Source organism: Spermophilus citellus (genome assembly GCF_964194105.1).
Source record: "Spermophilus citellus genome assembly, chromosome: 6".
Lineage (NCBI taxonomy): Eukaryota > Metazoa > Chordata > Mammalia > Rodentia > Sciuridae > Spermophilus > Spermophilus citellus.
The window spans coordinates 162,271,270-162,293,414 of record NC_138187.1 but is presented as its reverse complement, the minus strand read 5'-3'; the positions used below and the strand labels follow the sequence as shown (position 1 = coordinate 162,293,414).

Below are 22,145 nucleotides of genomic sequence, written 5' to 3'. Positions count from 1 at the left end.
CAACTCAGGCAGACTTCCAAATGTCACCCTGACATTCTAGCCTTCTGGAAGGCTGGTGCAAGTGAAGACATGGATTTGCTAAAAGTAGCTCTTAATTCACAACTAAAAGTGAACTGCACTGAGACCAGGTGTCAAGTCATCAAGCCAAAACTGAGGCTGCAGAGGGCATCTGGGCCTGAGGAAATCACACATTTTGTGTCACCACTACCCACGCTAGGAATGGGCCACAGCTGTCTGCATCCCACAGGCCCGCAAAGAGGTTGGCAGAGTCTGGAGCCACCATCACCCTGGGAAGCAGAGAAGGTGGGGGACAGGATATCCTTGCCAAAAGACCAAGCCCCGGCGGTGCCTGCCTCTCCTGCACCTGTTTTCCACACACTTCTTAGGATCTTTTCCAGATCTGCTCCCCAGTGCTTCCAGAGCCACCTCCTGTGACCCCAGTGGCCTGGACTCCTCTAATGGTTTACTCTTAAAATGGATTGTTTTTCTTAACACAAAAGAAAGGGATTTGATCTCATTGAAGAATAAAGTGTTAGATAAGGATTCCCTCCCAGGATTTGTATTTGAAAAGTCCTGGACAATAGTAAATCCTATGTGCCAACTCTTCTCCTCCCATGGCAAAGACAACAGCAGAACCTCTTAGTTTGAGCTGGGCACATGGTACCCAGAATAAAAACTCTTCCTCGGCTTCCCTATATCTAAGTGAGGCCAGGTTCTGAGCAGTGAGATGGGAACAGAGTGTCCTGGGGCCATTTCTAGGATGGATATTTCTGTAGAGGGCAATTGTGCCGGTGGCTTTCCCCTTTGTCTTTCCCTCCGGCCTGGATGGGACGTTGGCACCCCAGGGACCATCTGGACCATGTAGGAGGAATGGTAAAGGGGAGGCTGGAAGGGGTCTGGCTCCCTGAGTACTTAACAGAATAAAGTCATCGCCCTGACATGGACCACCTACTGCTGAACATGTAAGAAAGAGGGAAATAGTATCCTATGCTGCAGAAATCCCTGTTATTTTGGGTTTCCATTACTGCCAGTCAAAACTATCCTCATTTTTTTTTAACTTCCATGGAGATTTTCCTTTCTTTTCTTTTCTCTTTCTTTATTCTTTTTAATGGAGGGTCACAGTGAAGATTTTTCTTGAGGCTGGAGTGGGGGCATCCCTCAAATATAGGAATGCTATCCTCTACCTTCATTTGTGACTGCTTCTTTAGGATGATCCAAGCTGAGTCTTGATAGGAACTGAACATGACCCAGGGGGCAAGAGGCCTCCATCTGAAGCCAGTCCTACCACCAACTCACCATTTTCCCACACTGGTGTTCCATTTTTCTCATCTGAAAAAATAGCCTTCTTAGAAATCTGATAGTTTCTAAGCCCAGGCCTGTTCAGCCTTACTTAATGCCCATCAAAGGAAATTATTATTAGGATGAAAAAAATGTCCATCTTACCAAAAGATGGTGTATCTAGATGTTACTTATTGGAGCTTACAACACATTCTACAATGCGTCAATCATACCATGAAGGTTGGGTTACCAGGTAAGCTCCAGAAAGTTACTTAGCTCCCAGTTGGTCTGGGAGGACAGATCACTTGGCTTCACACTGGAGAGATGGGGAGGAGCATCTTGTCTTTCGCTGTTGGCAGAGGGACATGCTCCCCCCTCAGCGCTGTGTTCTGCCATTGAGAAACGTCGCCTCCAGGACCAGCGCTTCCCTGCACATCCAGATTCCCGGGGAGGCTAAGAAACCAGGAGCCTCGCTAGTGTCGAATATCCCGAGACTGCTGCAGGGGAAAGGCTGCTGAGTGTGTCAACATTTCCTTCAGCAAACACAACACAGACGCTACAGGGGGTGCAGACCGGAAGGATGTGCTGCCTCTGACTTTCCTGCTGGCTGGTGGCCCAGAGCCCAGTGTCACCCAGCTCTGCAAGGGAGTGGAGCAGCCGGGAGGCAGGCCGGGTTCTGTCTCAGAGGAGCTGTGTACCTTTGCATCCTGCCCTGTGAGTGGGGGCTCTGAGTGATATTGGAGTTTCCTGAGGAACTCTGATCTGCTTCACTCTAGTTCTTCCTTCGGAGAGGGCCCTCTAGACCCCACACCCTGAAGGCGTCATCTTTTTTAATTCAAAAACCAAATAAATTTTGTCCCCATCTACCCAATGAAACAGCCCCCTTCCCTGAGTCTGCACACGCTTCCCGCTGCCTGCCCTGCCCTTGTTCTAGAGGCTACCTCTCCCTCGACCAAGTGCCGTCAACTTCGGGAAGTCTCCTCAAAGCTCAGGAGGGAGCAGGTCCTCTCCGTGGGCTCTCCCAGCACCCCTGGCAAGGGTCAGGCTGACCCCACCAGCGAGAAGGAGCTGCTGAAGCACCTGGATTCTCTGCGGCAGCTCACCACACCGCTCCTCAGTAACCAGGAGGAATGCTCCTTCCTCTCTGCTCCTCCTGGTCTGTCATTGTCCTGTTCAGGGCCCACCTCCTGCACGAGGCTGTCAGCACTCTCTAAGCTCCCATTGCACCTCAGGTTTGTGGTCTCCGTTGTGGAATAATCTTTACCCCCAGCACTGTTGCTCGCTCATTCCTGAGTGGCCCTCCTCCTCCCCAGACTTCACTGCTGAAAGTCCAGGTGCTATCTTAACCGGCCTTTGTTGTTCTCCGAGTCTCCACAGCAATGCTGCACACACAGCGAGTAATTGGTGAATGATTGATGGATGAGGGCATAAGTCCAAGAAAGGATTTTTAAACTGTAACCCAAAGAAGAGTCCTGTTTCCTTGGAGAGCTTTTAACCTAAAAAGCAGACAGGCTTTGCATGGTAGCACCCATTTGGTGCCCTGAGCTATGCTTGCCCTTTCCACGGGTCTAGCTTCCTTCTGAGGACACAGTTAGACCTAATGGTTCTGAAACTGGGGCCTTGGTCTGAATGTAGCCTTCCTTCTTCTCTCTTTAGGGACTTAATCTCTAGGAGTTATTTGCTTCTTTTGTAAATGACAATGATAATAATAGGAGTTACCTCCTTAAGTTGTAAAAACATTAATAGAAAATAAAAGGTCATCCATATTAAGTACTTGGCATAGAACCTGATTTACAGGAAAAGTCATTAATGCAGCTATTATGCATCATTGTAGCTTCTAAGGAGATGATGGAGGTTTAAATGAAGCAAGAACTCCTGGGGATCCAGGACCCAGTGGTGCTATCTCCTGGTCACTCACTTATTTCCCTGGGCATTGTCCCCTGGTGGCACCCCTGTGAGTAAAAGCACAGAACTGGCTTTTAGAACCCAGAAGCTGAGAACCTAGGTGGGTCGTGCGGCACTGAATAAATGGACAAGCCACCAGGTTTGCAGGATGCGCTTCAGTGGAAGCAGCTTCCAGCGGGCAACACTGCATGCCATCATTTATTAATGCAAAAATGACACTGTTGGCTGCCTAGGATACAACCGGTTTGCCTAAAGGATTTGCTCCTCAAGAGAATAAAACCCTCCTCGTTACTTTTTAGAGAGATGAGTATAAATAAAATTGTAATCCAGTTTATGCAAATTAGTTTGCATTTTCCTTTCTCCCAGCTCCTCCCCAAAGAAAAATAAAACAATCATTTTTCATTACTTCCCTTTGGTTTAATCCCTACAAACTAAATGCTATATTTCCAGGATGATATGGAAAGGTACAGTGCTCCGGAAAGAAGAAAACCGACATATCTCATGAGGTTTAAAGGTTCTCCTCTCTGTCTGCCCCTACCTGTCGAGCTGCTCACCTGAGTAAGTGCTGTCTGCTCCAGGGCCAGCCAATGGCTCAGCAGCCATTTGAGCCTGCCTGGCTCCCTCCACATCCTGGCCTCACTGCAGGGAGGAGCCCAGGCCAAGGCATTAAGGGCTTTGGTTTCCCAGCAACCTATGACCTGCTAGGAAGACGTGAACTGTACTGATCTGAGTCTCTCTGCCTGGAATCCAGACTGAAAAAGCAAAGCAAGCTTTGCCAGTTAGCAGTGGGTCTGCAGCTGCAAGATGGTGAGCAAGGAAGGCCCTGAGAACTGCAGCTGGCAAGGTAGCACCGTGGGGAGTGAGGAAGCTGGTCAGAAGAGAGGACAAATTCAGGAATTCAGCATGCAGCTGAGTTGCTTTAGGGAGTGAAGGCTACAGAAGTTAGAAAACGTGACCTCCAGACCCTGGCCCACACCACTTCCAGGACAGTGCCTGAAACAGGAGCATTCCCAGTCACCTGTCCTGGAGTCCAGGGATTGGTGTCCCCTGACTGGGTGTTCCATGTGTATCCATTGTACTTGACTTAGATTTTGAGAGAGGGTGTGTCTGTTTTTGCAAGTGCAAGATCTTTTTCTAAAACACTTATCTGACTTCAGAGAGGTCTTGGCTCAAGAAAACATGAAGCATAGCTTTAGTATAATAGTAACTGAGAAAAAGGGTAGCATCTCCCGTAAAGTATAGGTTCCCTAGACTCTGTGCTCCTCAGAACCAGAGTCCCTGCTTGAAAAAGGACACCAACAGGTAAGAAATTATGCAGAGGAAGGCAGAAAGGGCCAGGAGGGAGTCAGATGCCACCTCACCAGGTCCGGAGAAACAGGAGAGCTTCTACTCTTGAAAGTAGAAACTAGGGAAGAGATGTTCTCAATACATGCAGGGCTGCCGTGTTGAACACACAGCAGACTCGCATCTTGTCCTCCAAAGCTGAGAACAGGGACCCGTCAGAAGTTATGAGGAGCTACTGCGAGTTTCCCAACAACAGGATGTCCTGCTGCCAGGTGGGGAGGACACAGCCCCTGGAGGCATTCGACTGGAGACTAGCTGGCTAGCTACACAGACCCAGCAGATGGGAGCCTGAGCTCGAGGCCCTCTGCCATTATCTTCAGCACTAAAACAGGAGTTATCCACAATGACTCCTCCTGGCCTTCAGCTATCGCTTCAGTAAGAAGTTGAAGATTAAGCAGACCATAAAATAGGCATACCTTTCATCTCTAGAAGACTTCAGATTTCCTGCAGAAAGGGGCTTATAAAAATCCACCCCCATCCCAGTGTCATCTATCCTTCCTGGGGCTGATGAGACCATACTGAAACAGAGCTCCTGTTTTCTCTTATGCTTCACAGCCTAAATAAATCTACATATGCACATCTCCTGGCCTTTGTTTCTATAAATTGTGATCCTTCTATAGGACCAGTGGAGAAACAAGCTAGCTGCTTCTCCCTGTTTGTTCAAACTGCATACATTTTGTTTTCCCCTTCTACATGGCTTGGTTTGCTTATTTCTCATGTGGGTGGATGGCTGAATTTTGGCCAGCTGAGATCCAGGCAGGTTTCCTGATAACAATTCCTATCTGCCAGGGTAATGCGGTAGTGGATCTACCCTTAGTGAGATTAGTTCTCAGAAAAGTGCTCAATGGTTACCTTTTAAGAAAGTGGAAAATTCTGAAAAGGAACTTTTGTTCATTAACTTTTGGAGATGGGGGTCTTTTATTGTTGTCCAGGCTGACCTCAGATGATCTTTAGCCTCAACCTCAGCCTCCCCAGTGCTGGGGATGGAGCTGAACTACACACCCAGTTTTGGAACTTGACAGAATGCACTGGTTGGTTCCCTGCATTAGCGGAGCACAAGGAGCAGGTGAGCTGGCTCTGAAAGCTGTAACAGTGATCTGGCGCCACTTCCCTGGAGTCCTAGTCCTGCCAAATGGCAATCATTTGAGGGAGTCATGATTTCTTACAGACAATGCTCCTCAGTGGTCCTCCTAAAACAAACAAAGTAACAAGCACTCTCCATGTGTCCTCTCTGCTATGGTCACCTCCACCATCCGTATACTTCACAGGGGTGCAGAGGAATTCTGGCAGGTCTCACTACACATGGTTTGTGGACATCCCTGTTAAGAAACAGCCTAGCAGCTAGGCACAGTGGTGCACACCTGTAATCCCTCAGCTCAGGAGGCTGAGGCAGGAGAGTTGCAAGTTCAAAGCCAGTCTCAGCAACTTAGCAAGGCACTTAGCAACTCAGTGAGACCCTGTCTCTAAATAAAATATAAAAAAGGGCTGGGGATGTGGCTCAGTGGTTGAGCACCCCTGGGTTCAATCCTCAATATGAAAAGAGAAAAAGAAAAAGAAAAAAGAAACAGTTCATCAGAGAGCAACTTAAGGAAGACTGCCAGTCAGGACCTGGCAGCCGAGATAACCGGTTACTCCCACTGAAGGTAGGAAGAGTCCAACATACCAGTGGGTAAGGTAAAAAGATTGCTTTTCATTATTTTCACGCTATGTCCTCACATAGGACAAGGTTTCAACTCCAGACCCAGAGACATAGGTGCCGCAGTCTGGCTGGGCACAAAATCACAAGCCACTCACAGCCTTGTAGATTCAAACAGCAATTCTTTATTCCCGAACTCACACCGGCACTCTACACACGTTCTGGGGAAATCCACCCTTCCACTCGGCTCTGTATCCCAAAAAATACTCTCTGAATCCCACGAGAACTCAACAGGAACTCAAGGAGCGGGCGTGCCTGAGGCAGCAGGATGCGCCCTATTCCCAGCAGGGTACACCTTAAACCTGGAACCGCCCTAATCCAGTAGGATCCTCCCTAAACCCGGATCCACCCTGGTCCTTGAGCACGGTCACCCTTCTCAAACATACATGCAATGTCACTGCAAATGTCCAAGGCAGGTCCATTTCCACGAGTCCTTCCTCTAAGCAACATGGGGTACGCTGGCAAGGAAATTGTCGTACCTACTTGGCTAATGGCTCTCAGCACACAGGAAAGTGCCAGAATGACCTCAGATGAAAGCAGCAAAGGAATAATTCTATTTGTCCCCATCCAGGGTCTCTGGTTTCTCTAGGAGTCCAAAACCAGTTTGGAGAATGATTTGCTTTTCTACTGAACTCGAGGGTCCATTCTGAAGCAGAGTGATGCCCTGTGGAGCAGTCAGGCGTCCTTCTGTGATAGATGGTTGGGGCACTCTGCCCAGCCTTGAGTCAGGTGTTACCCAGGCGTCCACCCACGCCCCTGCCATGGTGACCAGACTGCAGCCTTTCCCAAGCTCTGCATCGCAGGGCTGCACACTCTGGCTGCTTCTCACTGCCAACAGAGCCCGCCATTGAGCATTTTTCCTCTGCACTGCATACAGTTGCTGCTGCCAGGATGAGTCACTGTGCCACACATCCCCCCTCCCCTCACTCCGTACTTAAAATACTCCAGGCTGGCTGAAAAGCACCCCACTGTGTGTGAGCACGTGTGAGCGTGGGATTGGCAGCCTGCCCCTCTGCAGCTCTCTGTAGAGCAACTGCATGGTGTGTGGCAGTGGGGGCCCGTGGGGTCAAGGGGGTCAGAGAGCCAACAGCTTGGGAGATCTGTTTGTCAGGTCTGGGTCTCTCTCACGCAGACTGCCAAGTTGCACCCTCTCTTTTGCACCCTAATTTTAGCCTTCCTGGGACCTTATTACTGGGAATGACTTGTCCTGTCTCTTCTCCCAGTCCCATTTCTGACTGGTTGTCTTGCTACTAACAGGACTGCCTTGTCCTGCTTTCATCCACTGGACCCTGGCTCTGCCTCCAAGAGGTTCTGTTTCAACCACAATAGTTTCTGGTTGTTTTCCGTGTTAGAACCTATCATCCTCACTTGGACAGAGGTCCATAACCCCCTTCTACTCTCTGCTGCCATTTCTGCTTCCTGCCTCTCCTCCATCCACCCACACACAGCATTAACCTTGGGGAGAGCCAATCACAGGACTCCAGAACCATCTCTTCCCTAGCCTGCACAGAAAAATATCCTGAGCCTTTAAACTGAATTTTCTCCTCCTTTGTTCTGCAGAGAAACACTGCACTTCACAAACTCGTATTAAACAGCTTCTTAGCTCCTAGGACCTACACCTCCCTCCACACCCAGCTACACACCCCACCTGCCAGAGGCACCCCTTTCTCCCGAGAACCACACAATTTTTGCTTTCAACCTGCTGCCACAGCACCCTTCACAGAAGGGGCCTTGGAACAAAAGCCCAGCCCAGTACAGCCCAAAGGGACATTATGTGCTTGAGTTATTCATTACTGGAGTTAGAGAGGTCACAGAACAGGAAGCACGTTGTGAAGCAAGGGGAAAAGTGGCATGGAGGGTGGGGAATTGTCAGGGTGACCTTCTACTAGCTTGATGGGAACTCCAGAATCCTGGCAGGGGGTAAGTATCAGAGAGGTGGCAAATTCATTGCAACAGCTCCAAGGTTAGACAAGGTCAAGTGGAAACAGGGAATTATAACTAAGCTAGCTACTTAATAGCTCTTGTTATGGACCAGGCACTGTGCTTAGCACTTTCCCACGTCTCCCATTTCATCCTTGCTACCATGTATCACTTCAGTTTTACCACTGAGGGGACAGCCCTAAAGAGAACAAATGATTTGCCCAAGGTCACACAGCTAGCACACACTGGAGCTGGAATGCGGACACAGGCTGTTTGGCTCTTCCCCAGAGGGTACCACGTGGTGAGGAGGTTGGATGGGTGGGACAATTCCAGATACAGTGGCCAGCCAGGTGGAGTTGGAGGTGAGCCACTGAGAGGTCTCTGCTTCCCACAGGGCTGAGATCATGCTCACCATACCCGGCTGGGGTGGAAACATGGAGGTTTCTAGGAAGCCAAGAGGACAGTGGTTTAGAATGGTATGCTGCACTGGCTCTGCAGGCCTGACTCTCAGGGCTCCGTCAAAACCTGGGGAGAGTTTCATGCATGGAGGGAGAGAAAGCAAAGCCAGGGAATCAAAAATTAAGAGGGGAGATATCTGCCAGAGGAAGACAGTAGGTCAAGGACGGGAGAGAAAGCCAAGAAGCCTGTCTTTGCTAGACACAGCATCAGACTTCAGCCCTGGAGAGCTAAGGTAGGGCACTTTCTATGTAAGAAAAAAAGGGATCGTGATGAAAAATTGATCACTGTGAACCTCTCAGTACATACTTTGTTTTACCACAAGCTTCTCCTGGAGTGGGGGGGGGGTCAGTGGGGCATAGGAAGGGCAACCTCCCCTCAATCACCTCCCTCCTTCCCACACCACCTTCCCTCATTCACCCTTTCTTGCTGGTTCTGCCCACAGGGTTTACTCCCTCTTTCTATAGTGGACACTCAACAAACACATGCCCTTCACAGTGACCTGTTCTGCTGGAAACTCCTCTATGAGGTAACTCCTGCCTGGAGGGGGACCAGGGGCACCATATCTGCAGGTGCAGCCTCTGACTCTAGTTCTCCTACCACCAACCACAACTTGGGGCTTTGCCAACATAAACACTGCAGAGGCAAAGTAGGGGATGGCTTCCTTTCCCAACAGGCCATTCTCAGTCACCCTTGACAGAGCCCCACAGCAGCCCCTCTGGGACTGTATGAGTAGGTGGATGCTTCTCCCCTGAATTTCAGGAATTTTGGAGTTTGCTCAGGTCTTCCAAGTGGCCTTGAGAAAGATGAGTGAGAAAGAGCGCATTTTGTGAAGCTTGTCCAGAGGCCTGCAAGGTCGACCTTGGGGACAACCTTGGGTGGCCAGAACAAACATCTCTGTATTGGGTAAATCCTTGATATGGGGCTGGGAAGTCCCCCTTTCCAGGATGGGCCATGCTCCTCTCTTGGGATGGGGCTTCTCTGCAGTGACTGCAGAAGCATCCCTCATTTTTCTGCTGTGTCACTGCCCTGAGAATGATGTGTGAAGCTGCTCAGAGGCTCAGTGGAGGGGAATGGAAACACGAGTTTGGCTTTTCAGCAGCTGCAGATACAGGATGGGAAGGGGTACTCCATGCCCAGGGCTGCTCTGCAACGCTCTGCCATTTGACCTGGGTTTTCCCAAATGCACTTTGGCTTCAAAAATTTTACAGCTCAGCAAAGAGGTCGGTACCCCCAAGGGGCGCCCTAAGGGGGAGTGAAAGCATGCCAATTAGAATACCAGCCACCGACCTGGCGAGGAGAGTCCTGGGTGGCCGGGTCACGTGCAGACATTGTCCCCCGGGGTCTAGGATGGCCTGAGCCACAACCGGTTTCGATAGGACGACTCACTCCAGGCTACCGCCCTGAGTGGGTTTGGCAATTGTCCTGCTCCAGGTGGTTCAGGCCGCCCACAGGAAGCACAGCCTAGGAGTAAGGAACTGGGGCTGCCGGCTGGGTGGGCCTGGAAGGAGAGGGACGGGCCGGAACTGCGACCGCAGTGGTAGGGAGCGCGAGGGGGCGGCAGGTGCCAGAGCTGAGAGGCAGGCGGGGCGGAGCTGGGCAGAGTCACGGGCGTCCCGGAGTGACCTTCCCCCACACAGCCAGGGCCTAGGAGAGGTGGACCTACAGTTAGGGGAGACCGAGAGCAGGCGGGAAGAAGGGCTGGGTCACCACAGTGGGCCCGGGGTTCCCGGCATCCTTCGGGCTCCAAGCGACTCAGGTGCAGGTTGTTCCACCACCTAAGGCGGTGAGCACCCAGCCAGGAGCGGGGAGGGGGCTGCGCGGCCGCAGGAGCCCTCCTCCCGCTCCCTCCGCCTTTCTCCGCGCCCCCGCTCCCCAGCCGGCCCCTTCTGGCTCCTTTGTGCCAGCCCGGCGCCCGCCCCTTCGAGACTCAGGCCCCGCCTCTCCGCGCCACGATTGGCCACTCGGGCCGCCAGTGGGCGGGGCCCCAGGCCGCGGAGGCGCGGTATATAGTAAAGGTAGGGCGTGCGCCGCAGCCAATTCCTCGGCTCGTGGCCGGCGCGCTACTGCCGGTCCCGCAGTCCGCCGGTGCGCCCTTTCCATTGGCTTCCGCCTGCCCCTGACTGTCTCTGCAGAGGTCACAGGAGGCGGGGGTCCCTCTCGTCCCCAGTGGCAGAGGGAGCGGCAACCGGGTTCGTGAAGCCCCTGCGCCCCCAAGGGCGAGAGGAGTGTGTGGCGGACCGGAGAGCCGGCGACCGGTGCGCGCCCCCCATAGGTGCGGGCTCGGAGCCGCCCAGCCGCGCGTCCCACCCTCCTCCTCCGCCCCCGCCGCCTCCCCTCCTCCCGCTCCTGCCTCCGCTCCTCCACCGCGCGTCTAGCACTCAGAGAGCCGCAGCGGCAGCGGCGCGTCGAGCCTGCGGAGAGCCGGGCCCGGTCGCCGAGCGGCAGCCGGAGCGGACACCAGGGCGCACGCCGCAGTCACCCATCCGCAGCCTCCCGGCGCGGCTGACCCGCCACCATGGCCCGCGGAAAAGCCAAGGAAGAGGGCAGCTGGAAGAAATTCATCTGGAACTCGGAGAAGAAGGAGTTTCTGGGCAGGACCGGTGGCAGTTGGTGTAAGTCCGGGGTCTGTAGCTCGCGTCCTCAGCTCCTTGTCTTTCCTGGTCGGCGCGTCCCCTGCGCAGGCCCTGCGGACAGTTCCGCACCCACCGTGCTGGCCAGGGTGGAGAGGCATCGGGTAGGAGGTGCTCCTCATCACGCCAGCCTGGGCTTGCCATCCTGTGAGAAATGCGGAGTCCCGACTAGGCAGAGGGTTACATGTACATGTCGCGATCTTGTCTTGGTAATTTGCAGTGCATCTTACCGATATCGCTTGAGCCATTCCCTCCTGGGAATGGTCAGGCTCCCGGAGATGGCTATGCCTCTCCCCGGAGCCATAGCCCAAGTCCTTAAGAAAACGAGATTTGGGTTTGAGAGGAAAATCATGATGTAATCGCATCTAATGCAGGTGAAGTTGTATGTTGTAACATCCTTTTTTTCTAGACCAGATATATGCTTAGGAAGAAGGGGAATGGAGAGGGGAAGAAGAATCCATCCATACTGCAGTATTTCATGATCATAGCCCTGGTTTTCCGCGGTGACCTCTCCCAGAGTCATCACAGGCCAGAAATGGCCCAGTAATCTGCATGTCAGGAGCGTCTAAGCCTTGACTGGAAAGATAGCAAAGTCTGGGATTTTTAAGGTCTGTACAGACAGATGCAGACCAGCAGCTTGGGTTTGGTTACAGTAAAGGGTCAATGTAAGAAATGCATGGCACAAATGGAGAAACAGCTCATCTTACAGGATTTTGTGCAGCCTGTTGCTTCATTGGATGGACCCCCTCCCCCAGCCATTGAAAATTAGATACCTTACTTGTTTTTGCCTCTCTGCACCCAAAGGCTGTCAATTTTCTAGAAAGGTCATTTTGAAGGGCAGAGTTGTAGGTACGTGTTTGAGTCGTGACTGAAGAAGGGAGGGAGGGACGGACACCCCCCCCTGCAGCATCACTGCCCCCTTTTCCTTCTCTGGTGTCTTCATCATCATCATCACCACCACAAACACCTCTGCACACCACTGCAGTCACTAAGGCAGCCCTGAAAGGGGCTGTTGCAGTGCTCGTTCGGGAGGATCTGTGGGAATCTGCAGGAGAATGAGTCAGGGAAATAGTACTTGGCTGACATTTTGAAATGGAAGAATCTGGAGTATATGATTTTTGTAAAGAAAAAAGAATACAGCCTTCAGTGAGTCTGCCTTGACTGAAAGTGAAGGGTTAAAAATGCATCATACTTCAAGGTTAGTCAAGGTTGAAACCTCATTCTGAAGAACAGGGAAGCGCAGGTGTTCCTGAGCCATGCAAAATGCAGCTCACTGAAGTAATGGCTTCTTATTTCCTTTTATATTTTATTTTGTGGAGACTGTTCTTCACTGGGCTTATCATCGTAGTGTCTCAGGCATAAATGTGTGTGTGTGTTTTTTTTTTTTTTTAATGTGGAAGGGAAATCCTGAAGAACCATGCAGTGTGTTAGGGTGAACAGCTCCCAGCCAGGGTCATCTCCTAGCAACTCCTCGCAACTTGAGGCCTGGGAGGTGCACTGCGGAGGGCGGTCTCCTCCCCAGGCTAACTGCAGCCTCTCTCTGGTAGTCTCACCGGCTGTCCATCACAGGGCCAGGGGTTGCACTGACTCCAGGCATATTGTGAAATTTGCCCTTTAGTATATTTTCTTTTTCATAAATATATTTTTCCATGCTTCTTAGAATAATATTTGCTTTAGAGGGTAAGGCAGTATGGAATAGCTAGTTCTTTAAGCCGACATTTAATATGGTAGCACCACCATGAGAGAAAGAGAGAGAGAGAGAGAGAGAGAGAGAGAGAGAATGAGTGTGTGTGTGTGTGTGTGTGTGTGTGAGAGAGAGAGAGAGAGAGAGAGAGAGAGAGAGAGAATATTTGTGTCTTGATAATCCACCTAGCAAAGTGTGAGTACACTGATGTGTGAATGCAGACAGTCACGTCTTGTCTTTCCTTCCCAAGGTGCAGGTGCTGGGCTAAAAGTCTAATTTTTGTTTTGCAAAAAGGTTAGCTCTTTTCTTGCACTATAAGAAAGGACAGAGCCTCTGTTAGGCAGGGAAAGTGACAGCAATTGCAGTCTTGTGCAGAGAAAAATGCCCCTTTCCAGCTCTGGGCCCAACATGGATGCCCTTGGGACGAGGGCAGGATGCCCTTGGCTCAGTTTTGCTTATAGGTAGATTTTCACCAAGATGGACGCAGGAGACTCGAGCCTGTCACCTGCTGAAGAAATCACAGCATGCAAATCACCTTGTGCTTTCCACCTTTTAGCTGGGTTAATGGAGGCATTAGTGGGTTTTTATTTGTAGAACTGGTCTTGTGCCTTTTTTTTTTCATCTGCCTGTAACTTTTTGAGGGATACAGTTTTTTCCCCCTAACTAAAATCCTCTATTATTACTTGTTCTTTAAAAAAGAAAGGCAAATTGTTTAAAAGGGAAAAATACCTGTATCCCTTAACCCCACGGTGCCACCCCAGCTGGTTGGCAGGGCTTAGCAAACCTTTTTTTTTTTTTTTTTTTTAAGCAGTCCCCTGATGACCTGTGTCTGGGTGAGCTCATGGCATAGACCCTGCCGGGCCCACATGCTCCCCTCTAACCAAGTGGCCTTAGAGCAGTAACTAAGCAGGTTTTGCTAAGTAACATCTCAGAGCAGAAAGAGGACAGTTCCACACTTCTCTTGAGGTATCCTGTGGGCAGAATGAGTTGGATCAGTGTGCCCTCTGAGTGGCTCTGTTTGTATTTTAAATTGTAACCTGGAGCACATACTTTGCTCTGTGTCAGAACGGGGGATCTGGAGTCCAGGGATGAGCAGTCAGAAGAGGCAGATATGATTGAGCTAAGGAATTCAAGGTGGGATTGGGAGGGTAGTGAAATGGGGAAGAATCTGAAGCAAGCTGGGAGCTCTGGCTGACTGACCAACTCTTGCACCTCTTAGGGGCATTCACTGGAAAATTTTTCCAGATCTCTTGACGTCACAGCCTTGCCATTTGCCTACTACTGCTTGGATACAGAAGGCAGCACTTAACCCTTGTCCTGCTGGGAGGGAGGGCGCCACAGGCGGCTGTGGTTCTGCCTTATGCAGCCTCTGCCCTTTTCCTTGTCTGTGCTGTGTCTTTTCCTAGTTGTCTTGTTCTTTTTTTTTTTTTTTTTTTTTTGGAAGAGGAGAGAAAGGTTATGATTAAATGTTTCCGCTTGGTTTTGTGTGTGTTTTCCTTGCTTTAATAGCTCTGTAGTGGGATTGCCTGGACTTTTTCTTCCTGATGGGAAAGTTTTAAATGCATGGAGAGGGCCACATGGCTGATTCCCACCCTCCGTGTCCCCTCCCCCGGCCCCTCCCACCCTGTGCACTTGTTCTCAATAACACTTTTGTTCTGTGTTTTGTTCCCAAGGACCCTCCATGTTGTGCATGAGATCTGGACCTTGTTAGAAGCAGCTGGGGCGACTCTGTCAGGCATGTCTCTGACTTGATAACCTTGCAGTGCGTTTGTTCTCACTGCTGCATTCGCATGGAGTGGTTGGCTGGCAAAGGACTGCCCTGTGATGCCCGGTACAGCCTGTTACCAGGCGGCTAATCGGGGAGATAATCCTTGTAAACCAGTAACTGATAGCCTTGTTCTCATCTGTGGGCTTCATGTGGTTTTATTTTTTCCCCTTTTTCTTCTTTGACAGCGAGTTCAGCCTTCCTTCTGGTATCCCGTTAACTATGAGAAAAAGAAAATGGAGCTCTTTGAGTCAGTCATTGCTCTGGTGTCAGAAGATGAAATAAAAATGTGCTGGCCATTTTTACTGTAGGATTCCCATTGTTTGCTTTTTTCCCTTGTCTTGTCCCCCTCAAAGAAAGACCATGTGTTCAGTCAGTGACACACACCAAAGGTGGAGAGGCAGTGAAGAGGAGAGCATTGCTGGCTCAGCCTCCTTGCAGCATATTCAGGTGTCGAGTGTTTGGAAGAGCAGGAGCCTGGATTGTCATGTTCAGTGTCAAGGGATAAGTAAGGAAAGAAAGTGTATCTCCACGGGAGCATACTGTCATATTTTAAATGCATTGCATAAGCATGCAAATTTAGTGCTAGATTTTTATTGGTGATCTTCATGATATTTTTTCCTTTGGGAATGAAATTACTTCCCATCAGAATCTTGGTTGTAATTGAGCATTCCTCTACCTCCAAAACCTCTAAACAGAGAATAAGCTTCCTCTTCCACCAGTGTTGGAAAAGGCAGCTTTGGAGAAGCAGGCTGGAGGGGAGCCGGGAAGGAAGCTGCTCTCATCCAGGAGCGTTAGGCTTTGGTTCTGAGCCATGACTCCATCACAGCCTTTTGTGTCCCTCTGTTCTCCCTGCAGTTAAGATCCTTCTGTTCTACGTGATATTCTATGGCTGCCTGGCCGGCATCTTCATTGGAACCATCCAAGTGATGCTGCTCACCATCAGTGAATTTAAGCCCACGTACCAGGACCGGGTGGCCCCACCAGGTAAACCACCACAACTAGGATCTGTTTTTTTTAAAAAACCCTTTGAACATTATTCTGTAAGACACTGTTCCACCAGGCCTGGAAAGAAAAAAACAGGAGCTCCTCTCTGCTGCAGACAGATTGCCTGCCCGCAGTGCAGGCGGGGCTGCGGGGGTGGCGATGTCTTTCCACAGCCCAGGCGTGAGGGTGAAGAGTCGTCTGGCACCCAGCCTGCCTCTGGCCAGTCCTGTGCCGCCATGCGCAAGTCGGCCTGAAGGGCCTGTCTCCCCATGCCTGACCCTCAAGGGCTTGGTTAGTGGGGTCCTTTTGGGGCCTTCCCAGCTCTAACATGCTTTTTTCTTTCTTGAGGGGCTATGATTCTGATAAAGCCTTTAGAAAAAGCACTTCAGCTCCTGTTTTAAAAAGCTAACTTATTTTAGGGATGATTTGAAGCCCTGATATGGGTCATCTACTCACAGGGAAGAGCAGTGACTTCAGGGGTCCAGTCTGTCCTGCTACTGACTTCAGTTTGACCTTGAGGAAAGTCATTTTCACTTCTTAATATTTATGCCTATTTGTTTAATGAGCTTTATTTACTGGCTTTGTGGACCCTTTTTGTAGTTTAATTAACTGTCTCCATTAGCTCTAACAGCTTAAGTGAACAAAAGATTGTAACAGAAACTGCAGACTGTCACATGAGTCCCCTGGTGTGATCTGGGTGCTGCTAGTAAGGCTGAGCTGTGTCCACACCAGTCACTGCACACCATAGATGGCCCACTGCCTCCACGCCAGAGGCTGACAGGACAAGGCAGCAAGCAGCAGTAAACATGAATTTACGGTGTCGCTCTTTCAAAAACTCACTGTCCTGAGGACCTAGAGAGAGAAGCGGCATTGTACAACTTCCGGGTTCTCGCATATAAATGACCTTGAGGTTGCTCTGGGGGGTGGTGAAGACTTGTCGTCCTTGTTTTCCCTGGGCAAGGGCTTACTAACACTCGATGTAGGTGACAATCTTGAGGCTGTCTGCATGGCACTGAGCTGCCCAGATCAGGTGCTGCTGCCCATCACAGGCTTGTCAGTCCACCTCCCTGGTGTGGGAAAGAAGACCTTTGGAATGTGGTGGTGGCACATGTCCTATGGTGCTAAGTCATATGGTCCCCCACTTTATAGAAAGCCTTGAGTGTTTCCAGATGAAGCTAGGTGGGAGATGGAAAAGAAAAGCACGTTAGGTGGGTCTGTACAACGCTTAACCTGTCCTGCTGCAGGCGTGGCTCTAGGAAGGGCTCAAGCAGACTTTCCAATGTGCAGAGAAACTGCAGGTCTTAAATAGACGTGGTTCACAGGGCGTCTGTGCTAGCAAAGCACGGTGCCTCTTCATGCCCTCTCCTGTTAGAATTCTTACAATGGCATTAGTGACATAAATTTGTGTACATCTTTTATTGTGGTTTTGCTCCTTAAAGGCTATTTATTCTTCAATCACAATGATGCTATTTTATAATCATTCTTGAACTTGAAGTCAAAGATGACCACAAAGCCAAGCAGTTTCTTTTATTTCCCAGATTAAAAAAAAAATTCCTTGACTATATAGATTTTGGAGTCTTTGATAAACAGTTTTCTCCATGCTTTTTGCTAAAAAAGGAAATTTCACCTTCGAAAACAAATAGCCAGAGCATCTGACCTTGTGAGGATTTGTAAATGACCTTGACTTGACCATGTGAGGTGCTCAGTCTCTTCCAGCCCGCTGTCTCCCTGCCTGCCTCCCTCTTCCTTCCAGCACCCCGCCTAAAAGACATGTTCCTGGTACCTATATTTAGTGTGCCTACAGCAGTTGGATGCACTGACAAACCCTCACTTCTCCAAAGCAGTGTTGGTTGCTCATCTGGGAAATATGTGTTCTTGTCCTTTGGTCTGAGTCCCAGGAAAGTCTTGGGTCTCCATTTCCCCTGTTGTCTCCTGTTCTTTGTCTTAGTAACTTATTTCTCTCTCCTTTTCCTTACCCATGTCCTTATCAGGAGAGTCTAGACCAAGTTCTCCTGCCCACTTGCCCTGTGGGGTTTTCCTGTATCTCTACAAGGGACGTGACATTTATTTGAAAATAATGGTAACCTTCAAGGAGGGCTGCGGAGCACTGGCTGCCAAGAAGTGCCACCTTCGAAGGGTCACTGAAGGCCCTGCATGTCTAAGGAACTCTTACTGGACTCTCCTCTTGGTACCATTCAGAAAAGATTTTAAAAATTTGTATTTTGGAGAGGCGACAGCAATTCCTTAAATGTGTAGACTGAACAAATATGTGGAAGAATATCCTGACAATTTTTTTTCAATTTCATGTCTCTAAACCTCCATTTTTGTGATGGTTAAAGAGAGAAAACTCTTAAGTCAGATGTACTTAGGAAGTGGGAAAGGCTTCAAGGATGAGCTAATGCTGTTATCTACTGAATGTGAGGCATGAAAACAGACTTGTCCCAACTGGGTGTCGAGTGCCCTCTCCACACTGGGATACCTTGTAATTAGATCTCTTCCAAATAGCATGTGTGGTGGTGGCCAAATTAAGCAGTGACAATTGTGCAGTGCTGGTGGGTCTCTGTGTCTGTAACACTGGACACTCTGATAGGCCAAACATGCAAATCACAGAGAAAAGACTACACTACAAAATGCAAGTGAAGTTTCAGGAAAAATGGGTAACATATCCAGTTTCTTGGCCCTAAGCAATGATGGCTGTTAATGCTTATGACATTCCTTAAAGGTCTCACCGATGTGGGATATTGAACAGAACTGCATACTCCCCCTGGAAGGCATAAGGCTATAGTCTCAGCTGAGATGTTGAGACATACTATGTTGCTATTTTTGTAGCTCAAAAATGGTTGATGATTGGTAAATTCACGTTGCCTATCCTAAATACCAAAGCAGCCCCCTGAAACCCTAAGCCCCGTTGCACAAGGTCCATGGTCACTGTGACCTAAGAAGGAACAGCAGTTGGAGCCAGATATCCCCACCACTCAAATACTTTCTAGCTCAGTAAGCCTCAGTTTTCTTATCTGTAAAATGGGAGCAATACCCTGTGTGAATAATGAGGTGATATATGTAAGGCAACTAGTAATTTATGGAGGTACACTTACTGGTGTCAAGGAATGTGTGGCTGTGATGGCTGCTTTTCTCAGGAGCTTGCCCAAGCTGTGAGTTGTGATATGGCAGGGATTTCTTTGCTCACTTAAATTTTCAGGGAGTCAGTAGAACCTTAGCTTTCTCTAAGGAGTTTGGAAGGTGCTGGATTAAGAAACACGTTTTAGCTGGGCATGGTGGCGCACGCCTTAAATCCCAGTGACTCTGGAGGCAAGGCAGGAAGTGACAAGTTCAAAACCAGCTTCAGCAATTTAGTGAGGCCCTGTCTTATAAAATAAAAAGGGCTGGCAATGTGGCTCAGTGATTGAGTGCCCCAGTTCAATTCCCAGTACCAAAAAAAGAAAAAAAAATGTATATAAAAATCATTTTTAAAGGATTGGAGAGAATCTGACTTTGCAGTGGCTCTGTAGCCTTCTTTTACCCTCCGACACCTGCACAGCTGCCACCCTCCCGTCCACAGGTGGATCGCTCAGGAGTGCCCTGCCATAGTGATCGCAGCGTCTCCCTCAGTCTAATGCATTTGGGTCTGGGGATGGGTGCTCTTCTTAGCTGTGCAGAGAAGGCTGAGCACGCACGTACACAGACACCCAGTTTCACCCACACACTCACGCGCACCAAGCCCTGTCCTGTTGACCCTGCTGGCCCTGCTACTCCTAACGCTGGTGTAATAGAAAGGTCTCTCCTTCCTACCCACTACTGCCCTTCCCCCACCAAGGTCACTTGGCTTTGCTACTGCGCAATGAACTGAAGGTCACTATGTGTCAATCCTGGGTACAGGGAGGTTCCCAGGTGGCTTGCTTCCTGGAGTAGGTGTGAATGTACCCTCCTGTTCTTCTTCTTCAGGTTGTGGGTGACCTTTTGTTTTGCTCTTTATAAAGATGGCTCCCTGCTGACAGAACTCCTTTTGCAAGAGTCATATTCTTGGCTTGTTGGTATCAGAATGGGGCAGGAGAGGAGGGAGGATGCAGACCACGGTGCACTATCAGCAGTGTCGATTTCATCTTGTTTGTGAAAGGAAGACATCTAATCTGAAAAGCCTTTAGGGTAGAAGTGGTCACAGTGAAATCTTAGCATGCTTAAGTAGAATTCCTGAGACGTCATTATGTCAGTCTCAGAAAAACTTATTTTTTGTTTTCAAGCTACATCACACTGTATTATTTCTCTCACCTAAGATTTCCAAGGGGGAAATTAGAACTATTTGGTCTCCTTAGACTTTGAAGGAATTGTTATTTCAGGGTGTGATAAGGTGTTTTTCTACTCTTTTTTTTTTCTGCTCTAACTAGAATCTGTTGGTTTATAATCTCTCCTCTAATACATATGCAGATCAACTGCTCTTGCTTTCCCTCTCCTCCCTTCCTGCCCCCACATGATCCTGCAGCCTGTCCCTGGAGATTGGATGAGGTGGCATTGATGATGGTTTCTAGAAGTTACTACCCAGCCTGTGGTTTGGTGAAAGGCTCACGGCCGGGAACTCTACCTTCGACAACTTACCTACCCATGTAGCTATTTCTTTCTAAAGCTAAGGCTACAGCTTGTAAGTCAACTCTTGGGTGTGCAGAAGCCTAATGATTAATCTAAAAATGTTCTTAGAGTTGCAGAAAAATGGGTCCCCCTCTGAACTCATTTGAAGATGAGTAAGTACAGCCGAGACCACTGACAAGTAGGACCAGGTACCAGCCTGTGGGGGTGAGTGCTGGCAGAAGACAGCGCTGGAGCCTGAAGCTTCACTTAGGGATTTTTGATGGCACTAATCCAAGCAGGGCTGCAGCGTGGAAGGTGGTAGTGGAAGAGTGTTGGCCTCAGACCTTTAGGTGGGACAGTTGGTTCAGTGGTCCGCCCTAGGAACTGAGGACTGTAGGCTCACTCAATTCTGACAGACTGGAGAGAAGCTGGGAAATGAACTGGATGTATTATCCAGTGGCTTCAAACAGGAAAGCATGTCTTTTCCCACACACATGCCTGGATAGGCCTCACCAGATGTCACGTACATAATGCAGTGTCCTTCAGGATGTTAGTTACTTAGTATTATGTTTTATATTTAGACAAGTCAAATATACCATGTGTTTTTTATTCTTTGACCTTGAACAAAAAAGCATCATTAGTATAAAATGCTAGGATTTGTCCTTTTTTCTCTTTCTTGTCCTGGAAACAGTCACAAATATGAGCTGTACACAATGTCAGACATAATGCTCCTGTGGAATTGTATCTGCTTTTAAAAATCATTCCAACTAAATACTTTTTTCTCTGCTTGCCTAAAAAATTAATATACAACTGAAGGGAAAAGACTGGTGATAAAGGGTAATTCTTGACTGGAGAAGGCCTTCAGCCAATGCGTAGCATTTGGCTTAGGCAGAGGAAAGATTTCTGCCCACCCGGGGCTGTTGAACACCTCAGTAGACCGTAGGGAGCAACTGAGCCGTTCATCCGGGACCTTACAGAAGACTAGGTGTCTAGGAGGAGCTTAGAAATACCCCTGTCTGCAGGCAGAAGGCTTATTCCTGGCTGATCCCACCCTGAGTCATGGGCTGACCCTGAGGCCCAAGGAGAGTCAAAGTCAACTAAGTTTCCAGAGAACACCGAGGAGAACACCAAGTGGCCTTTTTCCTGTGCCCTTTGTATTCTGTTAGGTAAACTGAACTAGGACCACACAGCTATAATGTGAAATAAAAATAAGAAACAATCTAGAAATATCTTAGTTCCTACTGAGTGCTGCCATTTAAGGCTGGGTGTGTAAAGTCACACAGCACCCCACAGTTGTTTTTTTTAGTTGGAAATGACTTTCCAACTTGGAATGCATAGGAGACTGTGATAAGGATGCATTGTATGTGTGGTTACATTTAAAAGTATCTCTCTGCTTCCTGGGCCCGCTTAGTCATATGGTAGCCTCTTGGAGGTTTCTGTGGAAAATGATACCTATTTAGAGTACTTGGCTAGTGATTCATCAGATGTATTAAATGACAGTTACCAGCAGCTGTGCTTTGGGATTTGTTTGAGCTAACTGCTACAAGGTTAAAATGGCTACATTCTAGTTTAAATACTTCAGACTCTCAAGTAGAGAAATTATAACCTTGCCACATTATAAACTTAACTGGAAGCAAAATACTTCTTAATAGAAAACCTCTTTTGTGTCTCCCTCTGTGGCACTGGGATTGAACCCAGGGGTACTCTACCACTGAGCTGAGTCCCCAGCCTGGTTGCTAAGTCACCAGTGCTGGTGTCAAATTTTCGAAACTCCTGCCTCAGCCTCCTAAGCCACTGGGGTTCAAGGGGTGTGGCACAGCACCTGGCTGCCTTTCCCCCTCTCCCCGCCGTTTGCTGGGGACACCCACTGGAACATTGGTGAGGAATGCATTCCTTCTTTGTTTCGCATGAGATGGG

At 49.1% G+C, this 22,145-nt stretch overlaps 1 protein-coding gene and 1 long non-coding RNA gene across 6 annotated transcripts in view; one reads left to right on the top strand and one right to left on the bottom strand.

The window, feature by feature from the left end:
* Positions 1 to 10,472, bottom strand: part of LOC308652598 — a 184,948-nt gene extending 174,476 nt beyond the window's left edge. For all 4 annotated transcript variants that reach the window (XR_014022831.1, XR_014022832.1, XR_014022833.1 and 1 more), the window contains exon 1: positions 9,890 to 10,472. This is a non-coding gene — a long non-coding RNA (uncharacterized lncRNA). The remainder of the gene's footprint in view (positions 1 to 9,889) is intronic.
* A 180-nt stretch (positions 10,473 to 10,652) lies between these two features.
* ATP1B1 (ATPase Na+/K+ transporting subunit beta 1) overlaps positions 10,653 to 22,145 on the top strand; it is a 66,859-nt gene continuing 55,366 nt past the window's right edge. The window contains exons 1-2 of one of the 2 annotated variants that reach the window (XM_081300564.1): positions 10,653 to 11,214; positions 15,540 to 15,668. In XM_081300564.1, coding sequence (XP_081156690.1) covers positions 11,118 to 11,214; positions 15,540 to 15,668 — 226 coding nt within the window. In that variant the 5' untranslated portion in view covers positions 10,653 to 11,117. The remainder of the gene's footprint in view (positions 11,215 to 15,539; positions 15,669 to 22,145) is intronic. The other variant, XM_081300563.1, reaches the window with a different exon arrangement.